The sequence below is a fragment of the Phoca vitulina genome, unplaced genomic scaffold, assembly GCF_004348235.1.
Source record: "Phoca vitulina isolate PV1807 unplaced genomic scaffold, GSC_HSeal_1.0 scaffold23, whole genome shotgun sequence".
NCBI classification, from domain to species: domain Eukaryota; kingdom Metazoa; phylum Chordata; class Mammalia; order Carnivora; family Phocidae; genus Phoca; species Phoca vitulina.
Genome location: NW_022589726.1, coordinates 22,721,070 through 22,743,206, shown reverse-complemented (window position 1 = coordinate 22,743,206; position 22,137 = coordinate 22,721,070). Strand labels below are relative to the sequence as shown.

Genomic DNA, 22,137 nt, shown 5'->3' with positions numbered 1-22,137 from the left:
CTATTGGGGTCCCCCTCCAGAGAGCCAAAGGGCAGGGCCTGGAAGCCTTCTGGCCGTTCCCCAAGGCAGAGCAGCCCACTCTGAAAAGCCCCACCTGGTTGTACAAACTGTAAAGATAAACACACCCCCAGCCCTACCTGCCCTTGGCTGAAAAGAGCCACCCAGCTCAAGGTCCTGTCAAGGTCACACTCTCTTCCTGGGGACTGGCCTGCATCCAATGACTAGCTGATGCAAGAATAAAAAAGCCGTCTTCCTCACCTCAACTTGGGGCCACGTGAAGGGTCATCCCAGTTTCAGAACTGCCCATCAGGGTTAGCTGAGACGGTGGTGGGATCACACTGCAGCCCGACTTCTCCCTCTCCCTGACCCACTTGCTTCCCTACCACAGAAGCTGGTGATCCTGAGACCTCTCTACTTCATGCTGCATTTCAGAGTCAGCTTCCTGGGGACCCGACTAGCCACACTCTCTTGTATATCCTGTATGTAACCTGTCTGAATATGGAGATTCAAAGCACCCCTCCGGAGCAGGGACCCCCACCAACCACTGCTTCTCACCCCCTGTGCACAGACTGCCCCGGCAGCCTCACAGGCTTCTTGCCTACCCTGAGTACTGATCACCGACAGGACATGGGCAGGAGGAGACCTCCCCTTGGCCACGCTGGGAGACAGACCCACCCTGCGACAGCCTCCGACCTATTTACGCCACATAAAGCTCTGAGCTATCAACCCCACGGCCTCTGCTTTTCCTTTTTGTCTCTTTTAAGGAGCAGACCTATTCACAGCAGCCCCATTACAGCCTTGCCTGGGGTAAAGGGAGGATGTTTCCTTTATAGCTTCTACGAAAAGCTAGAGTTTAGGGGCGCCTGGGTGGCTCAGTCATTAAGCGTCTGCCTTCAGCTCTGGTCATGATCCCCGGGTCCTGGGATCGAGCCCCGCATCGGGCTCCCTGCTCAGCAGGAAGCCTGCTTCTCCCTCTCCCACTCCCCCTGCTTGTGTTCCTGTTCTCGCTGTGTCTCTCTCTGTCAAATAAATAAATAAAATCTTAAAAAAAAAAAAAAAGAAAGAAAAGCAGAGTTTAGTAGAGTGGCTATCTGCCCAACAGATCAACAGAAGCCTGTCATCCACAATTAGTACCAGATAAGAACGCCTTGCGTAGACCAGCACTGTCCAATAGAGTTTCGTGCAGCCAGGGAAATGTTCTGAGTCTGGACTGTTCATTCCCGTAGCCCTGGGGCTATTGAGCCCTGGAAATGTGGCTAGTGCCACTGAAGAGCTAAATGTTTCCTTTTATTTACTTTTAATGAATTTCTTTTTTTTTTTTTAAGATTTTTTTATTTCTTTATCCTAACCCTAAGGTCTTTTGGGGGTGCCTTCCTCTCAGTTTATGGTAACACACAGCCTTGGAGATCCTGTATTCCTCTAGTTCATCCATAAAATGCTAAATCAGATTCTCCTAACAGTTTTCAAGACCTTCCTCTTCACACTTCTCCAGCCAGAGACATGCCCATTTATGCAGCTGTTGACTTCCTTCTCGAAGCTCATTCATCTTTCATGACAAAATAACCCTTGGCCTCTATCCCCGATTCTTCTACTACTATCTCATCTCGTGGTGACACACTACAGCCTTTCGTCTGAAATCTTTACAGATACTTCTGAAAAATTAAAGTAAATCACACCTACGTGTTTCCAGACTAACCTATTTATCCTAAAATAAATGCACTGGTTGCGCATGATTTCCCCGTTCACAGAGCGCGGTGCTGTGGCTTTGGTTGGGTCTTTTTGCTTGCTGCATTTAGGGGTGCTGCCTTTATCACACACCTCACTTCCTTGGGGAACAGAGTGGGGTGCATCAGTTCCTCTGGGTCCCTAGAGGAGTCCGTTTAGGCACAGGAGACCTTTGCAATTCTCCAAGTCACCGACACAGCATTTTGAATATGAGGCACATTTTTGTCAACAGTGGCCTGGTTCTCGTTCTTGAGGGTCTCAGGTAAGAGCTGCACTGGATTGGACCCAACACATGTGACCCCCTGCTTTCTGCTGACGAGACTGTTATCTGTCATTTGTCAGGCTCCTCAACTCAGTTGGAGGCAGACTAGTGCAGCAGTTAATGAATGGCTTCCGGCCAGCTGCCGAGGGTTCAAATCCTATCTCCGGGCAAGTTACCCCTCTGTCAGATGGGGTTCATAGCAGCCCAGCTCCCCTGGGGTCCAAGTTGGTTTGCATAAGATTTATTTACAGCAGTACTTGCTGCAAAGTACATGCTACGTAAGTATAAGCTCATTTTATTACCATAAGCAAAGCTTTCTTCATTTGTTTATTTAACAAATTTCTGGCAACTTGATATTCTCTTTGGAAATCCCTGAGGAAGCACTCTGTAAAGCCTTCTTTTGCTCCTTTATTCCTTTCCCCTGATCTGTCTTACATTCTGAGCTTCTCTGTTGGGAGGACCCCACTTGCTTCCAGTTAACCCCGCAGATGGATTTTCCCATCTCCCAGAATCTTGCGTCTTTGGCATCTAGGTGTGCACTTTCCAGCATTTCCAATAATATGCTTTAAACATTTTAGACTTATAAATGTCTACCTTCATTCTCTCATTCTAAAATAGAAGAGATGATAATATTTTCTCCCACTCCGGTCCTGGGAAACCTCACTTTTCCTCCTGTCTTCTCCTCCCCCACTCCTAGACTGCCCTTCGGTAGTGAGCTGGTGTGTGGGCCCCAGGGCTGAGGAGCTGGTGTTTCCAGGGTGTCCAGTGGGGTGCCCTGGAGAAGGCAGGGCCAGAGGGAGAACTGGGAAGGTGGAAACATTACAAAGACAAATGCACTTTATTGATAAGGCAACAGCATTATACAGAGCTGAGGCAGAGACCCCGTCTGGCCAGGGCCACACTGGGGCAGGGGGTTCTGATTCACATTGAGACACAGGCTGAGGTGTCCCTCCTCCTCCTCCTGATGGGTCAGCAGGGTGACAACTCAGGGAAGGAACGCAGGGGTCCAGGATCTAGATTTGCTGTCTAAAATCTAGACCCTCCCCTAGGGGACTAGGGCAGCCTTCGGAGGGTGGGGGGCGGGAAATGGGGTCTGAGCACAAGTGTGGTGTAGTGAATAGAGCACTGGGCGGGGAGTCCATAGACCAGGCCCATCCCTGGAGCTCTTTCTAACCAGCCGTCTGAGCTAGGGGGGCCCACACCCTCCGCCAAGGGTCAGGTTTTCTTTAGCAAGGAAGTTAACTAGTGTAGCGATTTTTAAGCCTTTTTTTCCCCCACTGACTAGCATGCTAGACCAGTGTCTTCTGCAGCTAAAATCCAAGAAGGGCCTCTCCCTAATTCGTGAAATAACAGCAAAGACAATAACGATAGCTGGTGTATAGAATTTTTTTACAATGTAAGTTTTCCCCCCATAAATATCTCCTCATCAGTGGTGCCTACTACCTGCTACATTAGAATGTGGTAAAAAAAAATGGAGTCTGATTCTGAAAACAACTCCTAGCTAATAAATGTCAACCTTGGCCATATCGAAGGTACTGTGCCGTGAGAAACGGGGCTGTCAGAGGTTTCTCCACCAGCAGAAACACCGGGCCCAGGGGACGCGGACAGTGCTCACAGAGGAAGGCTCGCTGCTCCCGGGGTCCTCAGAGAACAGCGAGGGAAGGTGGAGGCAGCATCCGACCGACAGGAGCTCCTCCCCAGTGAGACACCGAATGAGCCGCGTTCCCCAGACTCAAGCAACCATCTGAGAGACGCTCTCTGACTCCTGGAGGGAGCCCCTCCGCAGTGGCCCCACACACCTACAACTCACGCACCGGAGGACCCCACCCCAGGGGAAACAGAGTGAGAGTTCCCACCTCCCGGGTTGGACCGACTATGGAAGGGAAAATGGAGTTGGCAGTTAAGTACCCCCCACCCCTTCTGAATTTGGGGTGCTGGAGTGAGAATAAGAAGTGAACCAGCCCCACATGACTCCACCCCTGGATGCTCCCCCGGCCTAGCCATGCGAGGCCAGCCCGCTCTCCCTCCACCCACAGCGAGGTGTTGGAGCACTAGCTCCTGGGTCCCTGGGGGACGGCAGTCTTGGAACTACATCTAGATGGGGCCCCCGGGAGGCCAGGGCCTGGGCTGTTGGGGTCTGAGGTTCTTCTCTTCCATCCCACCTTGCTAGGTGGAAAAGAGGTGGCACTGCGGGTGAGCAGAGGGGCACTGTTTCTCCAGGCTGTGGGGGATTTGAGAGAGTGCGCCCATCTCAGGGTCACCCTCCACTGTCCCAGGGTGAGGCCCCCTAGCACCCACGGCCACTGGTTCTCTCTCTCCTGAGTGGGAGGTAAGGGACTGGCAGGGTGAGGATGAGGATGCTGCTGGGCATTTCTCTGCAACCTGGGGGCAATTCCGTCTTGCCACGTAGATCGTCGCAAGGGGAGTTCTGGCTTCCACCAACCTCTCAGATCCAGGTCAAGGAGCCATGGGCTTGGAGACAGGGACAACTGTGGCCACCATCTACCACTCTCCTGTGAGGCCGGGTTTGCCCGTCCCCCACTTCCTGGGCCCTGCTCTCCTCCCTCCTTGGGCCTCTCGGCAGGTGGGTTCTGGGCTAGTGGTCCCTGCCGTGGGGTGAAAGCCCGCCTGACCATCGCTACTTCGGGAAGAATGTCACCATAGCAATGGGATGAAGGTGGGCACTGATGTGTTAGGCGAGTGCCCTTTGGCCAGCAGAGGTGGCTGAGGGGGGAGGTGTGACCTTTGTCACCGTGTGTTTGGTCATCCTTGGCAGTGAGTGTCCTACACAGGCCAGGGCTGGGAAGGCAAAGGGAGAGGGCCCCATCGTGGCACGAAACAGCACAGACTGGCAGCAGGATGGGATGGGGGGCGAGGGGAGGGGGTTGTGGCGAGTTATTCATCGTGGGTGGGGCAGCGGGAAGGAGAGCCCACTCGGCTCTGGGCGTCCGGGCCGGGCATGGTGGGGAGGTGCGGGTATCTCTGTCCCTGAGGAATGGGCGCATTTCTCGTGCCTCACTGTTCCCTCAGCAGCAACCAGGGGCCACTTTTGGAGCCGTAGGGCCATCCCTGGGTGAGGCCCCACCTTCACCATCTGCCCTCTGCCCCCACTTGAGTTTCTTGGTCAAATAAACAGCAACTCCTCATGACTGAGGTCTCAAGGGATGCGGGCAGCCTGTGGCCGGCAGGAAGGGGAGACCTGCTGTTAGGTCGCGCAGGAGACCCGGTGGGCTGGCTGGGGTGGGGAGGTGCGGGAGGAGGGGCTGGGCTCCGGAGGGGGCGGGGAGGCCTGCGGGGCAGCAGCGGGCCCCAGGCCAGGGCACAAGGCCCCCGAGGAGCAGCCCCGCCCAGGGGCCCGGGCAGTCTGGCCTAGTCAGGAAATCTCATTGCCAAACACCTCCAGCACGAGGGGTGTGAGCTTCATGCTGCACTCGGGCTGGAAGGAGAGGCAGCGGTACTGCTTGGAGTGCTCCTCATTGAGGCTACGCAGGTCAGCCAGCTTCTGGATCATCTTGGCGTAGAGCAGGTGGCTGCCCGGGGGCGGGTGGCGGCAGCGGATGTAGGTCTGCAGTGTGTTGGACAGGCGGTCCTGGATGGCCTCAACCAGGGCAGCATCCTGCACCCCGGGACGGTCTGGGCGCACAGGGAGACGGGAGGAGAAGGCACAAGAGCTCTGAGCCAGGTCCCTTAATAGTCCATCTCCCCAGGACCCCTATGCCCAGACAGACACCCAACCTCAGCATCCTCCTAGGTCACCCCTGTATGGCTGCTGACCTGTGACACCACAGTCCCCCCTAAAGCCTCTCAACCATTTCCCCTTGCATTTCGGATCAAGTGTCCTAGGTCCCATCCGGCCCTATCTCCAGCTCAACTCTCTCCCTCCATCTCTAGGCTCCATGTTTCCATGAGTAAACTGATGTGCCGTGCTCTCTGGCCTCCACTCTTCACATTTGTGTTCCCTCTGTCTGGAACTTAGCTCTTGTGTCTTTGCTTCTTACTGATCCCTCAGGTAACAGCTTAAAAGATCTTCCTCAAGAGGGCCATTCCCGATGACCCCCTACCTCCATTCCCCAGACTGCATCAGGTTCTCTCCTTCTATTATACCCTGCTATAGTATCAGACACTTATTTTTAAAACTTTCATCACATTAAAATCAGTCATTAAATAGTAATTGCTTAATGTCTCCTCCTACAGTTCATGGAAGAGAAGTCTGTGTCCTGTTTGCTGCTAAATCCCAATGCCCAGCACAGCGCCTGATATCTAGTAGGTGCTCAATAAATCATTACTGAGTGTAGGAAGGAATGAATGAGTGAATGCTGGCTGGGCAGGGGGAAGGGAGCCCACGTTCCTTCCGTGGGTCCTCAGCTCAACCCTGATCAGAGGCCATTTGTTTGTTCCCTCAACATAGGTAGAGGCAGGGCTGCCCCCCCTTAGGCCTCATCACTAATATAACATCCCCAAGATCACAATAACCTCCTTCTGAGCCTCTCTCTCTCTCTTCCCACCCCAACAGACAGAAGAGCTCAGGGTCACAGCACACTGCCTCCAAAATCCGTCGGGTAAGCTTCCGAGGCAGAAGCGTCTGTAAGCCCCAAGTTTTTCTACCCTACCCCACAGGTGATCTCAAGTGTCAGCAAAGTTCAGTCCAGTTCACACAAGAGCAGAACCTGAATACTGGGGACATCCAGACCTGTCTATGGCCCGAGAAACCCCATTTATCTGGTTCCTCAGAGTCCCACCTATGAATCACCTATGGTCTCAGGGCCAAAGGCAGTGAAGGACCTCTCAACATACACATATCATATGGGCTGTGCAAACCCAGCAAAGTGGGTATTTCCTTGTCTCTCTTTCCTTTTGCTCCCTCCTCCCTCCAGACTGCCCTGCTGGCCTTCAGCTGGGCTTAGTGCTTCATGTTCCCCCTTCCCAGGTCCCCACTGCTAGGCCCCATACCTGGGGAGACGATGCAGATGGCCATGAGTAGGACATGCTCCTCCTCGTGCAAGTTCAGCTTCTTCAGCCCCACCTGGAACTTGATGAGGGGCTCAATCAGCTCCAGGCTGTGTCCAGCTATGAGACAGATGGCCAGATGCTGTGCGCAGAACTGAGGAGCTGCCTACCCAAACCACCCCACCCCACCTCCAACCCTGACTGGGCCTGCTCTCACCCTTCTCACCCTGTTGCTGCCTAGCCCCCTCCGATGCACCTGATCGGGGCCCATGACCCCAGGAAGGGCAGAGCCAGAGTCTAGGAGCAGAGGATGGGGTGGAGGTGGGGCCTGAACGTACCTTTGGCCACATCACTGACGCGGTACTTGTAGTCCTCGCTGCCACAGGTCCAGGACATGTCGTCCATGATGAAGGACTGGTTGGAGCGCAACATGATGACCTCGATGGCACTTGACTTCAGCAGCACAATCTGGTCATCAGAAGTGAGGTCTCTGCCAGGGAGGGCAGGGAGGAGCCAGGTTACTGGTCAAGAATTTCAAGTCACGCAAATCACTGTAGCATTTTGACAGGCGCCTGCCAGGTGACCAGCATGTGCCCTGGGTCCTTCACTGAAGAGCTGGTGGTCTGATCGGAAAGGAAAAAAACTGTTTCCCTGAGGGAGAACATCTCAAGACTGTGATTGTGCACCAAGGCTGGAAGTAAATGAGCTCAGTTACTAAGGCAGGGAAAACCCAGGGACTTACCAGGGTCCCCAGGCCTAAGTGGCCAGAGCTATTAGGGGCAGGAAGAAGAGCCCGGGGGAGCTCTCAGGGTTAGAGCATGAATGCGGAGGTCAGCAAGGATATGGCCACAGTCATCTTCTACACCTCTCATGCCTTCTTTTCCTCCCTTTCCTGTCCTCTGGTCCTTCCCAGAAGTAAAGTTCAGCCAACTCTGTCTCCAGGACATCTCTTGAGCCCTTGACCTCCTTTCCACTACCATCAGGACTGTTCTGGTTCAGAGCTCCATCATCTTTTTCAGTTGCCTCTTATTAGAACTCTGGAACCAAGTCTCTCTCGGGTCTCTCCTCCATGGTGCTTACGGCTCCTGCAGGGAGACATTGCCTGGGCTCAGAACCACTTTCCTGACTCTCAACCCACTCAGCAGCAAGCCCATGCTCCATCCCTTAGCTCCAACCTGTCTTTCCAGCCCACTTCCCTTCACAAACTCCACCAACCCTCCATTCTCGCAACTTCACACTGCTCCACAGTGTCGTGTGTTCTTACACCAGCTTGCCTTTGGGCATGTGACAGCTTCAGCCAAGAATGCCTTGCTTCTACTGCTCTACCTCACCTTCCTGACTCTGAACCTGGTGAGGTCTCCCTCGGAGAACCCCCCCATTACCTTCTGTAGGATTAGAACCATTTCTTCACAGCCTGCAGCTTGCACTCCTACTTTGCCCTTCCCCTTTCAGCTCTGCTCTTAACATGCTTGTCTGTGGCTCTGAACAGGCAAGCTCCTTGAGGGCCAGCACCACTTCCCAATTCCCTCAGTGTTGCCCGCACAATGATTATTGAGCCCTGAGCACAACAAGGTCAATAAATATGTGCTGATGAGTCAAGAGGCCAATGACTAGTTCCACTATTCTGAGTCATGAGCTGGGCTTGCCTGAACAATGACAAGGAAAAAGCAGCACCCACAGATCAACTTGCTTCCAGTTTTCTCTCCTTTTCTCTTCCTGACTACATTTCCACCTGGATATCTCATGGAAGGGCTGCCGCCCTCTCCCATGGCTGTACTTTGGTACATGGAGAGGTGGGAGGCAGATGTTGACGGATGGAGAGTTCTGTATCAGCAGGTGATAGATGATGGCTAGGATGGCCGCAAAGGGTCTACATTGAGAACAATCTCGGGCGCCTGGGTGGCTCAGTTGGTTAAGCCACTGCCTTCGGCTCGGGTCATGATCCTGGAGTCCCGGGATCGAGTCCCACATCGGGCTCCCTGCTCGGCGGGGAGTCTGCTTCTCCCTCTGACCCTCCTCCCTCTCGTGCTCTCTGTCTCTCATTCTCTCTCTCTCGCAAATAAATAAATAAAATCTTAAAAAAAAAAAAAAAAAAAGAAAAAAGAAAAGAAAACAATCTCAAAGTGCTCGAGTTGGAAGGCCCCCCTTAGAGGCTATGTGATCCATTTCCTTCTTCAGCATTCCCTACAGATGCAGGGTATTTCTGGGGCCAGGATACTTGAGGTCTCTGGATCTAGCCATGAGGTTGTTAACTCCAGGGTTAATAGCTTCTTCTATTGAGCTACACCCACAGGATGACACACTCATCCACTGCTTGTCATTCTGTCCTCTCAAGGAACACAGAACTAGACTTCTCCATTAGCCATGGGGCATCTTTTAACCATTTAAAGAAAGTTACCATGAGCCCCTGCCTCTTCTCCAGGACAGACAGCCCTGATGACATGGTGCCTAGACATCTCACCACCTTGCCACTTTTCTCTCGATGCTCAGTACACATTTTAAAAATAAAAACTAATGCCTCATTTTAGTTTTAACTCATTATACAATAAAAGATACTCATTATGAAATCTTTGCAAAACACAGAAAAAATATAAAAGCAAATAAAAATTGTTCATAAACACAATGACCATTTTGGTCTATTTCCTTCCTATCTTTTTTTAAATGCAAATCTCTCTCTCTCTCTCTCTTTTAAATTTATTTATTTGTGAGAGAGAGAGAGAGAGAAAGAGAGCACACACCTGTGGACAGAAGAAGAGAATCCTCAAGCAGACCCCCTGCTGAGTGTGGAGCCTGTCTTGGGGCTCAATCTCAGGACCCACGAGATCATGACCTGAGCAGAAACCGAGTCGGATGCCAACCGACTGAGCCACCCAGATGAGCCGCAAATCTCTCTTTTTCGAACATACTTGAGTTCATGGTAATTCTGTGTCCCACTTCCTACATCATGAGCAATTCTTTGGCCCAGTCCATAGCGAGTTGCATAAAATTACATCTTACCAACATGCTATAAGTTATTTAATCAGTCTCCCATCCACCTATCTCGGGACATTTTGGTTGCTTCTAACTTTTGCCATTATAAGTAATTCTGTGAGGCATTTCTTTGTACATAACCTTTTGTTCAATGCCCCATTTGAAGTGGATGGCCGGAAGTGAACTTGCCAGAGAGATTTCAGGGGCACCTCTCCTATTGTGATCCAGGCACGTGGCTCCTATGAAAGCAAACCTAGAATGACCTCAGATTATGGCCAGAAACCCAGGGATTTTCTAACTGCAAGTCACAGCCAGAAGAGGGGATGGTGGCAGGTGGGGGACAGGTGGAAATGAAGGGGAAATCGGTAAGAGAGCTCTTTCCTGCTGACAGGCACCAGGTCAGGCTCTATGGCTCCTCCCCGGACCTGTGTAATATCTATATCCCCTGATTAGTTTCCATACCGGTGGCCGGCTGCTTCTGGGCACCTGGGGGGTGCTCTGGAGACAAGCGGCTGTCTGGTTGTCCCCGCCCCCAGGCAGAGCCCAGCCCCTCCTCTCCTGCATTCCCACAGTACCTCCAGCAGACCTCTCTTGGTTCTTATCTCTTCACGGCAATTGTCTCATGTCTATCTCTTCCATCAGACACTGAGCCCTGGAGGTCAGGAACTCTGTCCTAGTCAACTTGTATCCTTCACAGTTTATGGAAAAAAGCTATTTGTTACATAAATGAGCAAGTGAAGACAGAGGAGAGGACATGGGTGGAGGGAGACACGCTATGGCCTCAGGCCTCTGACCCAGGAAGGAGCCCCTGGGAATAGAAATGACAGTGAGGTCAAAGGTCTTTCTCCCAGAGGGCTGGGCTTCGGCTGGTTTGGCCTGGTCCGTCTTACCCCTCTCTTGGCAATGAAACCTGGGGGTCCTTGGTTCTCAGGTCCAAGTTGGCTCCTGGCCATTTGGATGCTGCTCCTGATTTCACTTCCTCCATGCCTTTCTTTCTTTCTTTTTTTTTTTAAAGATTTTATTTATTTGCGAGAGAGAGAATGAGAGACAGAGAGCATGAGAGGGAGGAGGGTCAGAGGGAGAAGCAGACTCCCTGCTGAGCAGGGAGCCCGATGCAGGACTCGATCCCGGGACTCCAGGATCATGACCTGAGCCGAAGGCAGTCGCTTAACCAACTGAGCCACCCAGGCGCCCCGCCTTTCTTTCTTTCTTAAAAGATTTTATTTATTTATTTGACAGAGAGAGAGAACACAAGCAGGGGGAGGGGTTGCAGGGGAGGGAGAAGCAGGCTCCCCGCTGAGCAGGGAGCCTGATGTGGGGCTTGATCCCAGGACCTTGGGACCATGACCTGAGCTGAAAGCAGATGCTCAACCCAGGCAGCCCACCTCCAGGTGAAGCGCTGAGGGCGAGAGATTTGTGGGGTGCAGAGGGAGAGGCTGAGGAGGGGAGGTGGGAAGCAGGAGCAGGGCCAAGGCACACCACAGTGCAGTTCACACCCAGCATGGCCTATTCAGTCCTGCCCCACTTTGGTCCCATGCCTGCACTGGAGTCTCAGCCTGCCCCCTCCCACCCCCCCCCCCCCCCCCCGCCGCCCCGCACTCACCCACACAGAAGTCTCATCCTGCCCTCCCCACACCCTCCACCCTTGCCTACAGGCAGCAGGATCAAAGCCACCAGGGACATAGCCACTGTTCTCTCACTTCTGGGAAAAACAGAACCCCTAAACACAGAAACCAGCAGAGCTGGAGAGCTGTGGGGCTGGCCCCACCTGGGGCCCACCAGAGCTGGGGCTCTGGCCTCTGTCCAGGCTCGGTGTCACCTCTGTCCAGTCACAGAGAGTATCCCCATCAGTGGCCCCCCACCCACAGAGCTCTTGGCCAGGCTGCTCCCTTTATACTGGGACACCTTCCATTCTGAGATTTCCTAAGTCACTCTGAAGAGAGAGAAGCCAACCCAAGCATGTGCAGGATCAATGTAACCGATCTGGGATCAGTAGCTGGATCAACTCAGTGTCTGTTCCTATATAACTTACTTGGGCCATGACTGCGCGGCTAGACTGGGGAACCGGGGAAAATGAGGCTGGGTATGGGAGGAAGGGGGCAGACTACAACTCATCCTTGGAGAGAGACATTAAGGGTGGGCTCATGCTATTTGTGTCAGAGAATATGTGGCAAGGGTAACCAAGGACATGGGAGAAAAATGGGATTTTGGTTTACTCACTACAGGGTGCTGCGTTGAGGTCATCTGGTTAAATAAATGTCCTTTTTTAAGGACAGTTTTGCCATGTGTGCCATCCCAGCCACCACTTAGAATCAGCAAACCCGAGCATCTGGACGGAGCTTCAGGGGCCCTGTGCCCCAGCTCCCCACCAGGCTAGGAAAGACGACCCCTGCACAAGTGAGGACTGCTCTCTGGAGCTGGGACAGAAGCCGGGTGCTACTGCGCATCCTTCAGCACCCTGAGGTGTTTTTGTCTCTAGCTATTTACACCAAACAAGACTTTGGAACAGCCCGAGTTTGCAAACACTAACTTGAAGAGTGTGGGAGGGAGCTGGAACTTGGGCTAAGCGGAATGTGTTGTCAGCTCCAAGGAAAGGCTCTGGAGGGTAAGTCCCAGGCCCAGCGCGACACGGCACTCACAGGTGACACTCCTGCTGGATGCCACAGTGGCCTTGGCTCCTTCCGCAACCAAAATGTGTGGTGCGGTAGGGGCATCTCAAGGGTGTCTCGATGCGGTAAGCGAGTTTGATGTTTTCTCTTCTTTACGATTTTCACACGAATTCCCGTGGAAGAGGACAGGAGAGCCCCCGGTCTCTGAGCTGCTGAGAGGCATAAGATCACACAAAGCCAGCTATCTCAGGGCAGACACAAACTGGGAAGAACTGGGCTGGGCGGTCCGAATTATCACCATGTAGCTGTCAGTGAGGTCATTGAGACAGTGACCGATGGCTTCCTTGCACGGCAGAGAGATTCACGAAACAATAACTAGCACATCACATTAGTTCCCATTCAGAGCTAGCCAAGGTCAAATAATTTGGGGCTCCCAGAATTGCAGCACTGAATCTGAGCATTGGCATCTGGAAAGCACTCAGAAGCCTCTTCTGCTGGCAACTGCAAATACTGCTCCTTGACCTGAGGCCAACAGTAATTGCTAGTGATTTCTTTCTTTCTCTTTCTCAAACGCATTGTATATGTATCGTATGGCAATGCTCCCAATGATATAAATAATGTGTCAATATTGATATAACTACCTCCCGACATTCTACTAAAAGCATCTACACTCTCTTACTTTAAGAATATTTAATGCTGCACGGCTATGTAAATAGAAGCATATGAGCCGTTATTACCAAAACAAGAAAACAGTTGAATGAAATTTGCATCAATGAATCTATAACAGACGATCTTTACTCCAGTAGAACTCCTTACACGTATATGTTTTGGCAAAGGTCTCAGTATGGTTAGGAAAATGCCTTTTCACAGAAATTTGGGTGATGGAGGCCCAGGTTATGTGTTCCAAGAAACCTGTCTCCCTCTGGGATCCCTAAATTATTTCACAAGTCCACTTGCACAACCCTTTCTCCTCTCTATCACTTCATTTTGGTTTCAGATTAGGGTGTGGAGGGTTAATGGAGGTTTAATTTAAAGGGTTAACATGAGGATTAGACCCAAGCCAGCTGGAGTGCACACGGCAGTGAACTTGGAATTCTAGACCTTGGCTCTCACACATACTGGCTCCAGCACTAGAAAACAATCCTGGCTGGCCACTGAACCTCTCTGGGCTTCTGTTCTGTCATCCAGAAACTGGGGGGGGGGGGGGGACACGGATGGATTTCTCTTCTAGCGTGGGCCTGCTGGGTAATGTAGATGGGTCGTACTTCCCAGAGATTCTGACCTAGGAGACCTCAGGTAGAGTCTGGGTCTCTATTTTAGGAAGCAGTGGATTGGTGACCTCCAGGCCTTCTTCTAGCTCAGTCTAGGAGTCTGACTCTTCTTACCTGAACCCTGGAATCATCTTGGCAAAGCCGATGACCTTTTGGATGCTGTAACTGACCAGGTCAGCCAGGTGGGGCAGCATGGAGAGCTGGGATAGGTCCAGGGTCAGAGAAGAGTCATCTGAGTCTTCTTCCCTCAGATCCAGATTGGAGAAGCTGGTTGGCTCTATCACATCTGGGGAAGGATGAGGAGAGAGAAAGAGCTACTTAAGGATACTTGAGCCAGATGCCTTCCTGCTTGGCCCTGTGAGGACCTCCCGTGCCCTTGCCGCAGGGCTAGCCAGGAATGCCATAGTGACGGCCTCTCTCCAAGGTCACTCTTCAGCCCAGGCTTTCCTCTAGGACTCCCCCTGGCTTTTCTTTCAAGCAGAGCAAGGCAGTACAATCAAAGATCAGAGATACTCCAAGAAATGAGATTTCCTGGAGCCATGATTTTATAGACCACCTGTTTCTAATGACCTGAAATCAAAGATGAATTTGGAATCAATGAACTTATGGAAAACAATGTTCAACCTCACTAGTGATCAAAGAACCACAGAGTAGAACATCTAGGCTTTTCACCTATAAACTAGAAACAAATATGTTTAAATGTGGATGCCAGTGTCAAGGAATTAGGCAACCCTTGTGCCATGGGGTACTAAAGGAAGCATAAATTTGTGCAAGTAATTTGGAGAGCTATTTGACGGTAGGCATCAGAAGCCTATGATGATGTATATTCTTTGACCAGTAACCCCACTTCCATAAATTCATCATAAGGAAAAAAAATCTGGAATAAGGGCAAATATTTAGCCACAAGCATACTGTTATCTTAATGAAAAGCTGGAACATAATCTAGATTAGATATGTTATTGTACATTCATACCCCAGAATACTAATCAGCCTTTAAGCATATATTCCATAAGCATATTGATGACATGAAAATATGATATGATGTACTGTTAAAAGAAAAAAGCAAGTTACCAGATTGTGTATAGCATAATTCCACTTGGAAATATACATATGCATTTAAAGAAAAAAAAGAGATGGGAAAGAGATACATCACAGTGTTAACAGTGATTACCTTTGGGTAGTAGGTTTAAAGATTTTACATATATAAAAATACATATTTATTTTATATATATTATTTAGCTTATATTTTCTGAATGCCCACAGTAAACATGTATTACCTTTGCTTAATATTTTTAAATTAAAGGGATGCCTGGGTGGCTCAGTCATTAAGCGTCTGCCTTCAGCTCAAGTCATGATCCTAGAGTCCTGGGATCAAGCCCTGCATAAGGCTCCCTGCTTAGCCAGGAGCCTGCTTCTCCCTCTCCCACTCCCCCTGCTTGTGTTCCCTCTCTAGCTGTCTCTCTCTCTTTGTGTCAAATAAATAAATAAAATCTTTAAAAAATATTTTTAAATTAAAAATGTTAACTAGTTTGAATCTTATTTATTTATTTATTAAATTAAGTAATTTCTATGCCCAACGTGGGGCTCGAATTCATGACCCTGAGATCAAGAACTGCATGCTATGTCAACTGAGCCAGCCAGGTGTTCCTTTAAATCAATATATGCTATATTGAACTTAACATTGGTGGAGCTGAGCACCTCATATCAATTAACCTATGAGGGTATCAAAACTATTAAATAATACGGAATTATTAAAAGCTAAATGTATAACATGCAGACTGATCCTCATCGATGCAAATAAATACCCCACCAATTGGAAAGAGCAACAAAGTAAGGAGAGAAAATTAACACTTGGGGAGCACCTGGGTGGCTCAGTCAGTTAAGCATCTGCCTTTGGCTCGGGTCATGATCCCAGGGTCCTGGGATCGAGTCCCACATCGGGCTCCCTGCTGAACAGGGAGCCTGCTTCTTCCTCTGCCCCTGCCCCCCGCTCATGCTCTTGCTTGCTCTCTCTCTCTCTCTCTCTCTCAAGTGAATAAATAAAAAAAAAAAATCTTAAAAAAAAAAAAAAGAAAATTAACACTTGGGAAAAATCCCTATAAGACGAGGGGCTCAAAGGGTCAATCTCTGCAATGGTCATTGCTTCTCTTTAGTCCCTGACCACCTCCCTCCTGTCACTCCTGGGTGGGTAGACACCATGTCTGGCTCCACTGCCATCCTTGTCCAGCTGACACGGAGACCCCTCCCACCTCTTGGGGATCTGGGCCCAGATCCATCAGTAAGTACAGAAGTACCGTATCTGAGGGTTCTAGTTCCCCAGAGGGAAGGGGTTTTCCCATCCTGCTGGATCCACGAAGAGGGCAGCAGGGCTGGGTGAGAGGCAGAGGGATGAAGGACAGGGGGAGGGGGAGGATGGAGCAGGAAGATGAAGAAGAAGGTGGAAAAGGACCATAAGAAGGAAAGCAAGGATGAGCTGGAGATGATGAGTCCTCCGGTGCTGTGGTGATCCCCCAGAGCTCAGGGTGGGGTGAAAGTAGGCTGCAATGGGACCTACATGTTCTCCCTCCATTCCAAATGTCACCTTCTAGGCTCTGATGACTATAGTTAATGATACACTTTTGTATATTTGAAAGTTGCTAAGAGAGTAGATCTTAAAAGTTCTTAGCGCAATGAAATTAAAAACTTTGTAACTCTGAGAGATGATGGATAGTAGCTATACTTATTGTGGTAATCATTTTGCAATATATACATGTATCAAATTATTATGTTGCATACGTGAAACGAATACAATGTTCTATGTCAATTATATCTCAATAGAACTGGAAAAAAAACAAAAACAGAACCCCCCAAAAGGCCCAGGCTCAAAATACCCTTTAAAGGAACCAGGTTACCCACAGGGAGGAAGGCAGGAGCAGAAGCCTGGCATGGAGGAAAGAGCAGGGACTCTGCAGACAGACCCTGCCCGGCCAGACCCCAGCCTGGCCTCTTCCCCAGCATGAGCCCTTCAGCTAGTTAGCGCTCTTCCGTAAAAACAAGGTGGGGGGGGGGCGGTGTTCTGAGGACACTGTGTGGCACACAGTATGAAAGTGTTACCTTCCCATCCACAGCCAAGGACAGGTGGGCTGTGGAAGCTCTGGGGTCTTCTCCCACCGCTGGGCTCACTGGGGGCATGCATCGACTCACCTAGAGAGGCTGTGTAGTTATCTGAGCAGGAAGAAGAGGAGTCCCCAGAGATGCTGGGCGTGTGGAGGGAGGAGGGCCTCGAGGAATGGCTCCCTCCATACCCATCCGCGCGAACTGGAGGCTGGAAGGGAGAGATGGAGTATCAGAAGCTCACGTTGGGGGCCACTCTCCTACCTTGTCCCCGATCTCTGACAGGAGTGGCTTCGAGGCAGGCCTGCGGGAGGGGGAGGCCTTCCCCATTCCAGAGCAGCCTCTACCCCTGCCCTGGATCTGGCTGGCCGTGGCCCTCCGTCCCCACTCCCACGCCCCGGCCCCAGCTGCGGCTCTTCACTTCGCAGCTCATCCTTCCCGGCCAGCCAGGGAGCGGACGTACCCGGAACTGGGTGAAGTCGGCATAGGTGGGGTCGTAGGTCTTGTGGTGGGCATCCAGCAGGATGGCGATGATGCGTTGCTGCTCCTCAGATAGCCTGGGCCGCAGACTGTCCCTCAAGGCTTCCTCCTCCTTCCGCTTCAGTATCATCTCCCGCTTCCGCTGCACCTCCTCATCCGTCAGGATGACTGTGGGGCAGGAAGGGGGATGTCGGGGGGGCGGGGCCTGCAGCTCCTCCGAGAAACCTCCCTCCAGGTGCTAAAGGCAAAAGGTGCGAGGGGCTCACAGGGTGGGGGGGGGGCGCTTCCTGCCATGGGGGACTCCGAGCCCACCATATGGATGGAAAACTGGGTTTCTACTGAAAAGGCAGGTGCATGAGACTGGAGGAAAAGCGATCTGAGAGGTGGGATGGTCAGGCCTTATTAGTGCGTCTGGGTTCTCAGGAGCAAGTGATCAGACTCTGGGCAAACTGTTTGAACTCTTTGGGCTTTTGTCATCTCATTAATCAAACAAGCAGTTTGCTCCATTAAAACCTCTTCTAAGGTCCTTTGTGGTTCCTTCCTCCAGAAAGCGTGGGTATGTGGGGTGGCAGAGCGACAACACTGACCTTGGAGGATGGCTGTTTTGAGAACTGAATGCATGGGTAACACAGAGCAGCTGCTTATTAGATGTCAAGCCCTGTCTTTCTCCCTCAGATATTTGCCCATGATCTTGACGGAGACATGGGGTGGGGGGAAGAAGGGCGAGAGTCACTGTGTGGCCAGTCCCAGTGTCGGAAGCTAGGAGATGCTGAAAGAGCCTTCTACATGGGCATTCCCACGTCCAAGTTTCCAGGCATGGAACTCGGGCGTCTGATCTACTCTGACCAACTTAGCAAGACTCTGCATCTTTGGTTCTCTGCAAAACAACCCCTCCTCCAGCCTGTCCAGTCTTGAAAGTTCTGCCCAGGGAAGTTTCTGAGCCCTCTAAAAGTCCCAAAGATAACACCTCAAAGCCCTCGCTTGCAGCCCTCTCCAGCCGCTAGCCCGCGTGTCTGACGACGGGGAGACCCTAGGCCACCGTCGTGGGGCGGTGTGGGGGCTTCTGGGGTGGCGCCCACCTCACCGCGCTGGGCAGCTGCCGAGGAGGGCGGGGCTGTGAGCAGGGATGCCTGGCACGGCAGCCGGGCAAACAGACCTCCTGGCCGGGGCTTGCCGAGTGCTGACGGCAGGAGTGGGCACTGGGGCCCTTGGCCTGTAGCTACTTGCTCAACTGCGCTGCTGTTGCCAGCGCTTCTGCCCACAGAACTGGGGAGTTTCACAAGAGCGGGGAAAGCAACCAGAACCCCAGGATGGGTGGGTTCCGGGCTTCAAGAGAGGCCCACTGGCCCCAGACCCCTCAGGTGGGCGGAGAATGAAAGAAGCTGGCGGGAGGTGGAGGGAGAGCCTATGGGGTGCGGGTGGATGGGGAGTGGGCAACCAAAGCCTCCGGCACAGCAGGAAGGGAGGCCTGTGGCAAGGGATGGCAAGTTCCCTCCACAGCTGAGGTAAGCCCTACTAAAAGGAGGCCTGGAGGAGGCCACGCCCAGCTGACTGACTCACCTGCCCAGAAAGCTGCCAGCCCTCTCCCACAGTGGGTGTCTGCTCAGACCCCAAGAGGTCAAGCGGGTTAGAAAAGGAAGGAGCAGGGAGCTTTGCGTTGAAGGCAGGGTGTGGGGCCCTCGCCTGGGGAATCCAAGATTAGGTGTCTGGTCTTTCCTGCTCCCCTGAGGGTGGATGCAGGAGGGGCTGGGGCTGGAGTTGGGGGGCGAGGGTGGCATGCTACAGGCGTCCATGGACATGCTTCTCAGCTCGACTGGGCTTTGATAATGTCTTGTGATTCTGAGGATGATGTCACTCTCCTGCTCAGAAACTTTTTCTGGATCCTTCCTGCTTACCATGGTCCAAGTTAAAGTCAAGATTCTCCATGATTTTACTTCTTCCTAACTTTCCATCCTCATTCTGCTTCTGCTTCTGCTCTAGTCACGTTGAGACTGCTGACCTGCGAACGTGACCTGCTCAGTCTTGTCACTGCCTTTGCACTTATGCTGGCTGCCTGTCCAACTGGGTCTTCTCTCCCCAACAGCTGGGCAAGTTCTCTCCGTCCTCCAGCACCCAGCCTTCAGCCCTCTTTTACTGTGAAGCCTTTCTGGATTGCCCCGGTCTGCACTGAGCTTTCATTTCTTATTTCTGTGGTATGTCTACTGTTTCCCACACACGTTGGCACCCAACTGTCTTCCTCTCTGTAATAGTTATGGTTAGTACAGGCTCCAATAAATGCCCGTATAGAGAGAACCTAAGATATTCAAGATCTCTTTCACTAGAATGATAGGTTACCCGTGTTTCCCCCTAATGGCTAGCCCAGCGAAGCTTCCTGGCCACCGTGTTTGCTCAGTAGTCTGAGAGACTGGACACTTAACACATCCACACTGATTGTACCTACTATGTGCTAGTCATTGTCCTCTGCTCAGGAAATGACAGTGAGAAGTGCACCAATACGTGTGTCCTATCATGTCGGGATGGCACATGTCAGATACCAGTCCACTAGATACCTGAGCCCCGCTCACCTTTTCAATTTAAATAACTGTGATTGAAATATTTTCAAGACAGACTACCTTGTAACAGAACACCTGTAACATCATGTAACCTTTACTTGATGATTCAGAGGCATCATTCGGAACAATTATTGGACTTTGCAGGAGCAAGGGTATGACCTCAGGACGGTACAGGGCTGTGTTCGGGCACTATATGACTCAGCCTGCTAGGATTTGGACGTCTTGTGCTACGTTTCATAGCTTTCAGTCTCCCGCTCTCTGGTAAGCTCCATGTTGTCTCTTCTTATTGGTGCCTCCCTCTAGAAGGGTGCCTTTCTTCCCCTTAACAGTTAACTTCTAGTCTGCTGGGGAGCTGGGAATCCTGGTGATCAAGTTTTAGGTAAGAAAAAAAAAATCATGAAATAAAAATGGATAAAAAATATAGAATTTTTTATGTACCGGGCACTACGCTAAATGCTTCTTAAATATTAACTCACAGATATTTAGTCCTCATAACAACCTCTTAGGGTGGGTGCTATTATCCCCATTTTGCAGATGAGGGACCCAAGGCTATATACCTAGCTCCAAGTCACATGGCTAACACGTGGTGAAGCTGGTACTCAGGCCTGGGCAATACGGTTAAGAGTTCATGTTTGTAACTACTGCCCCATATCCCCTCTGATTATAATTGGCTATGACTGTTCCGTAGGACTCTTGTCCTCAGCTGTGGAACACACAAAATGTTCCAATCCATCTGAAGAGTATGAAAAAATAAATAAAGTAGCAAAGTTTGTAAATGATTTACTCTAAAAGGACAAAGTTAAGAAGATTCAAGGTTAACCTTATGACATTATTCCTCTCAATCACTGCATCAAATGGTGACTGCCATCCGGTGTGCAGTACTAGAGAAAGAAATGCTGAGATCTGGCATTTTCTCCCCGGGCTGCCAATCCATGGGCCTCCCTCCAGGCAACAGTGTCTGGAGACTGAGTAAGTCATCAGGCTCTCGCATGTGCAGATGCTGCTGTGATTTAGGAAATGAGTCTTTTTTTAAAGGGGGTTACTAATTGCACAGGAAATTTTTTAAAAATCATTTTCTCAATGAATCACTACTGAAAACGCCCGTTACTATCATGTAGGAGGACACATGTTTTGGAGTTGAAAGCCATTGACCTAGAAGAAGAGCAAACAGGTTCTGAAAGAGCATTTGATGGGCTCTCCAATGAATAAGGTGCATGAGCTGTGTCCATGGACCTTGTGAAACCCACAGGGCTGCTCAGTAGCTTCTCCACCTTCCTTCTAGGCTCCTTGCTGAGCGCTAAAATGGCTTTGCGCCCGTTTATTCCCATGCAAGATGTTCCCTGCTTCATGAAGTCTAGAACTGCATTTGGAAGTCAAGATCTGAAAGCATGAACAACTTAAAAACACCTCAAGTTGCCCCTGGTGGCCTAAGGACAACATCAGAGAAGAGAACATAACGTCTTTCCAAATGAATGACACAGGCAATATCAGATTTGGGAGATCTTCCTGATCTATAGGGAGATGCAGAGGTACAAAGAAGCATCCTGGGGAGCTAATAGTCATTCAACACATATTTATTGAGCACCTATGCTGTGCCAGGTACTGTGCTAATGTGGGGCAGGAAAGACATACATCTGTAAAAACATTAAACAAATTCACATAGAGGTGTTTTTGTGCAGGACAGGTCAATAAGAAGCAAGAATTCAACCGTGAAAGTTCTTGGGCTCCAAGGACACACTCAAGTCAACTAGGACTTGAAGAGAGAGAAAGGGAGTCTTCGGTGGGAACAGTCTCTTGAGCCCATCCCTTAGGGACCAGATGTGCCTGGAAATGCGCAGTGGAAGAGCTCTGGCCCACTGGGGGTACCTGGCGGGCTGCACCCAGGTAGAGCCCACAGGCCTGGCCTTTGGAAGCAAACAGACCCAGGTTAGAATGTTGATACCATACCATCTTATTAGCTCTGCTTCTGCCAGAAGGGAGCCTGTGTTTGCAGGTCCCTTCAGAGGGAGTCTTGGGGTGTCCTATGGTTTTACAAATGTTGACACAAAATTGTCTCTGGGAGGTTGAGCCTTAAGGCAACAGCCAACCCACATGATAAATGAGCAGCTCTCCTAGGGTTCAGAGCTGGGAGCTCCAGGCCCAGACCACTCTGACAGACTTCTCTCAGCTGGCTGACTTGAGTCTGAGCACTACAGCCCTTCCTGAGGGACCTCCCCTTGGAGTAGTGG

At 51.0% G+C, this 22,137-nt stretch overlaps 1 protein-coding gene across 1 annotated transcript in view; it reads right to left on the bottom strand.

Moving 5' to 3' along the window:
- Window positions 1-5,360: 5,360 nt before the first annotated feature.
- The window catches only part of VDR (vitamin D receptor), a 53,166-nt gene continuing 36,389 nt past the window's right edge, over window positions 5,361-22,137 (bottom strand). The window contains exons 4-9 of the mRNA XM_032420804.1: window positions 17,341-17,525; window positions 16,968-17,088; window positions 13,899-14,070; window positions 7,273-7,424; window positions 6,938-7,054; window positions 5,361-5,620 (exon numbers count right to left, since the gene is read on the bottom strand). Coding sequence (XP_032276695.1) covers window positions 5,361-5,620; window positions 6,938-7,054; window positions 7,273-7,424; window positions 13,899-14,070; window positions 16,968-17,088; window positions 17,341-17,525 — 1,007 coding nt within the window. The remainder of the gene's footprint in view (window positions 5,621-6,937; window positions 7,055-7,272; window positions 7,425-13,898; window positions 14,071-16,967; window positions 17,089-17,340; window positions 17,526-22,137) is intronic.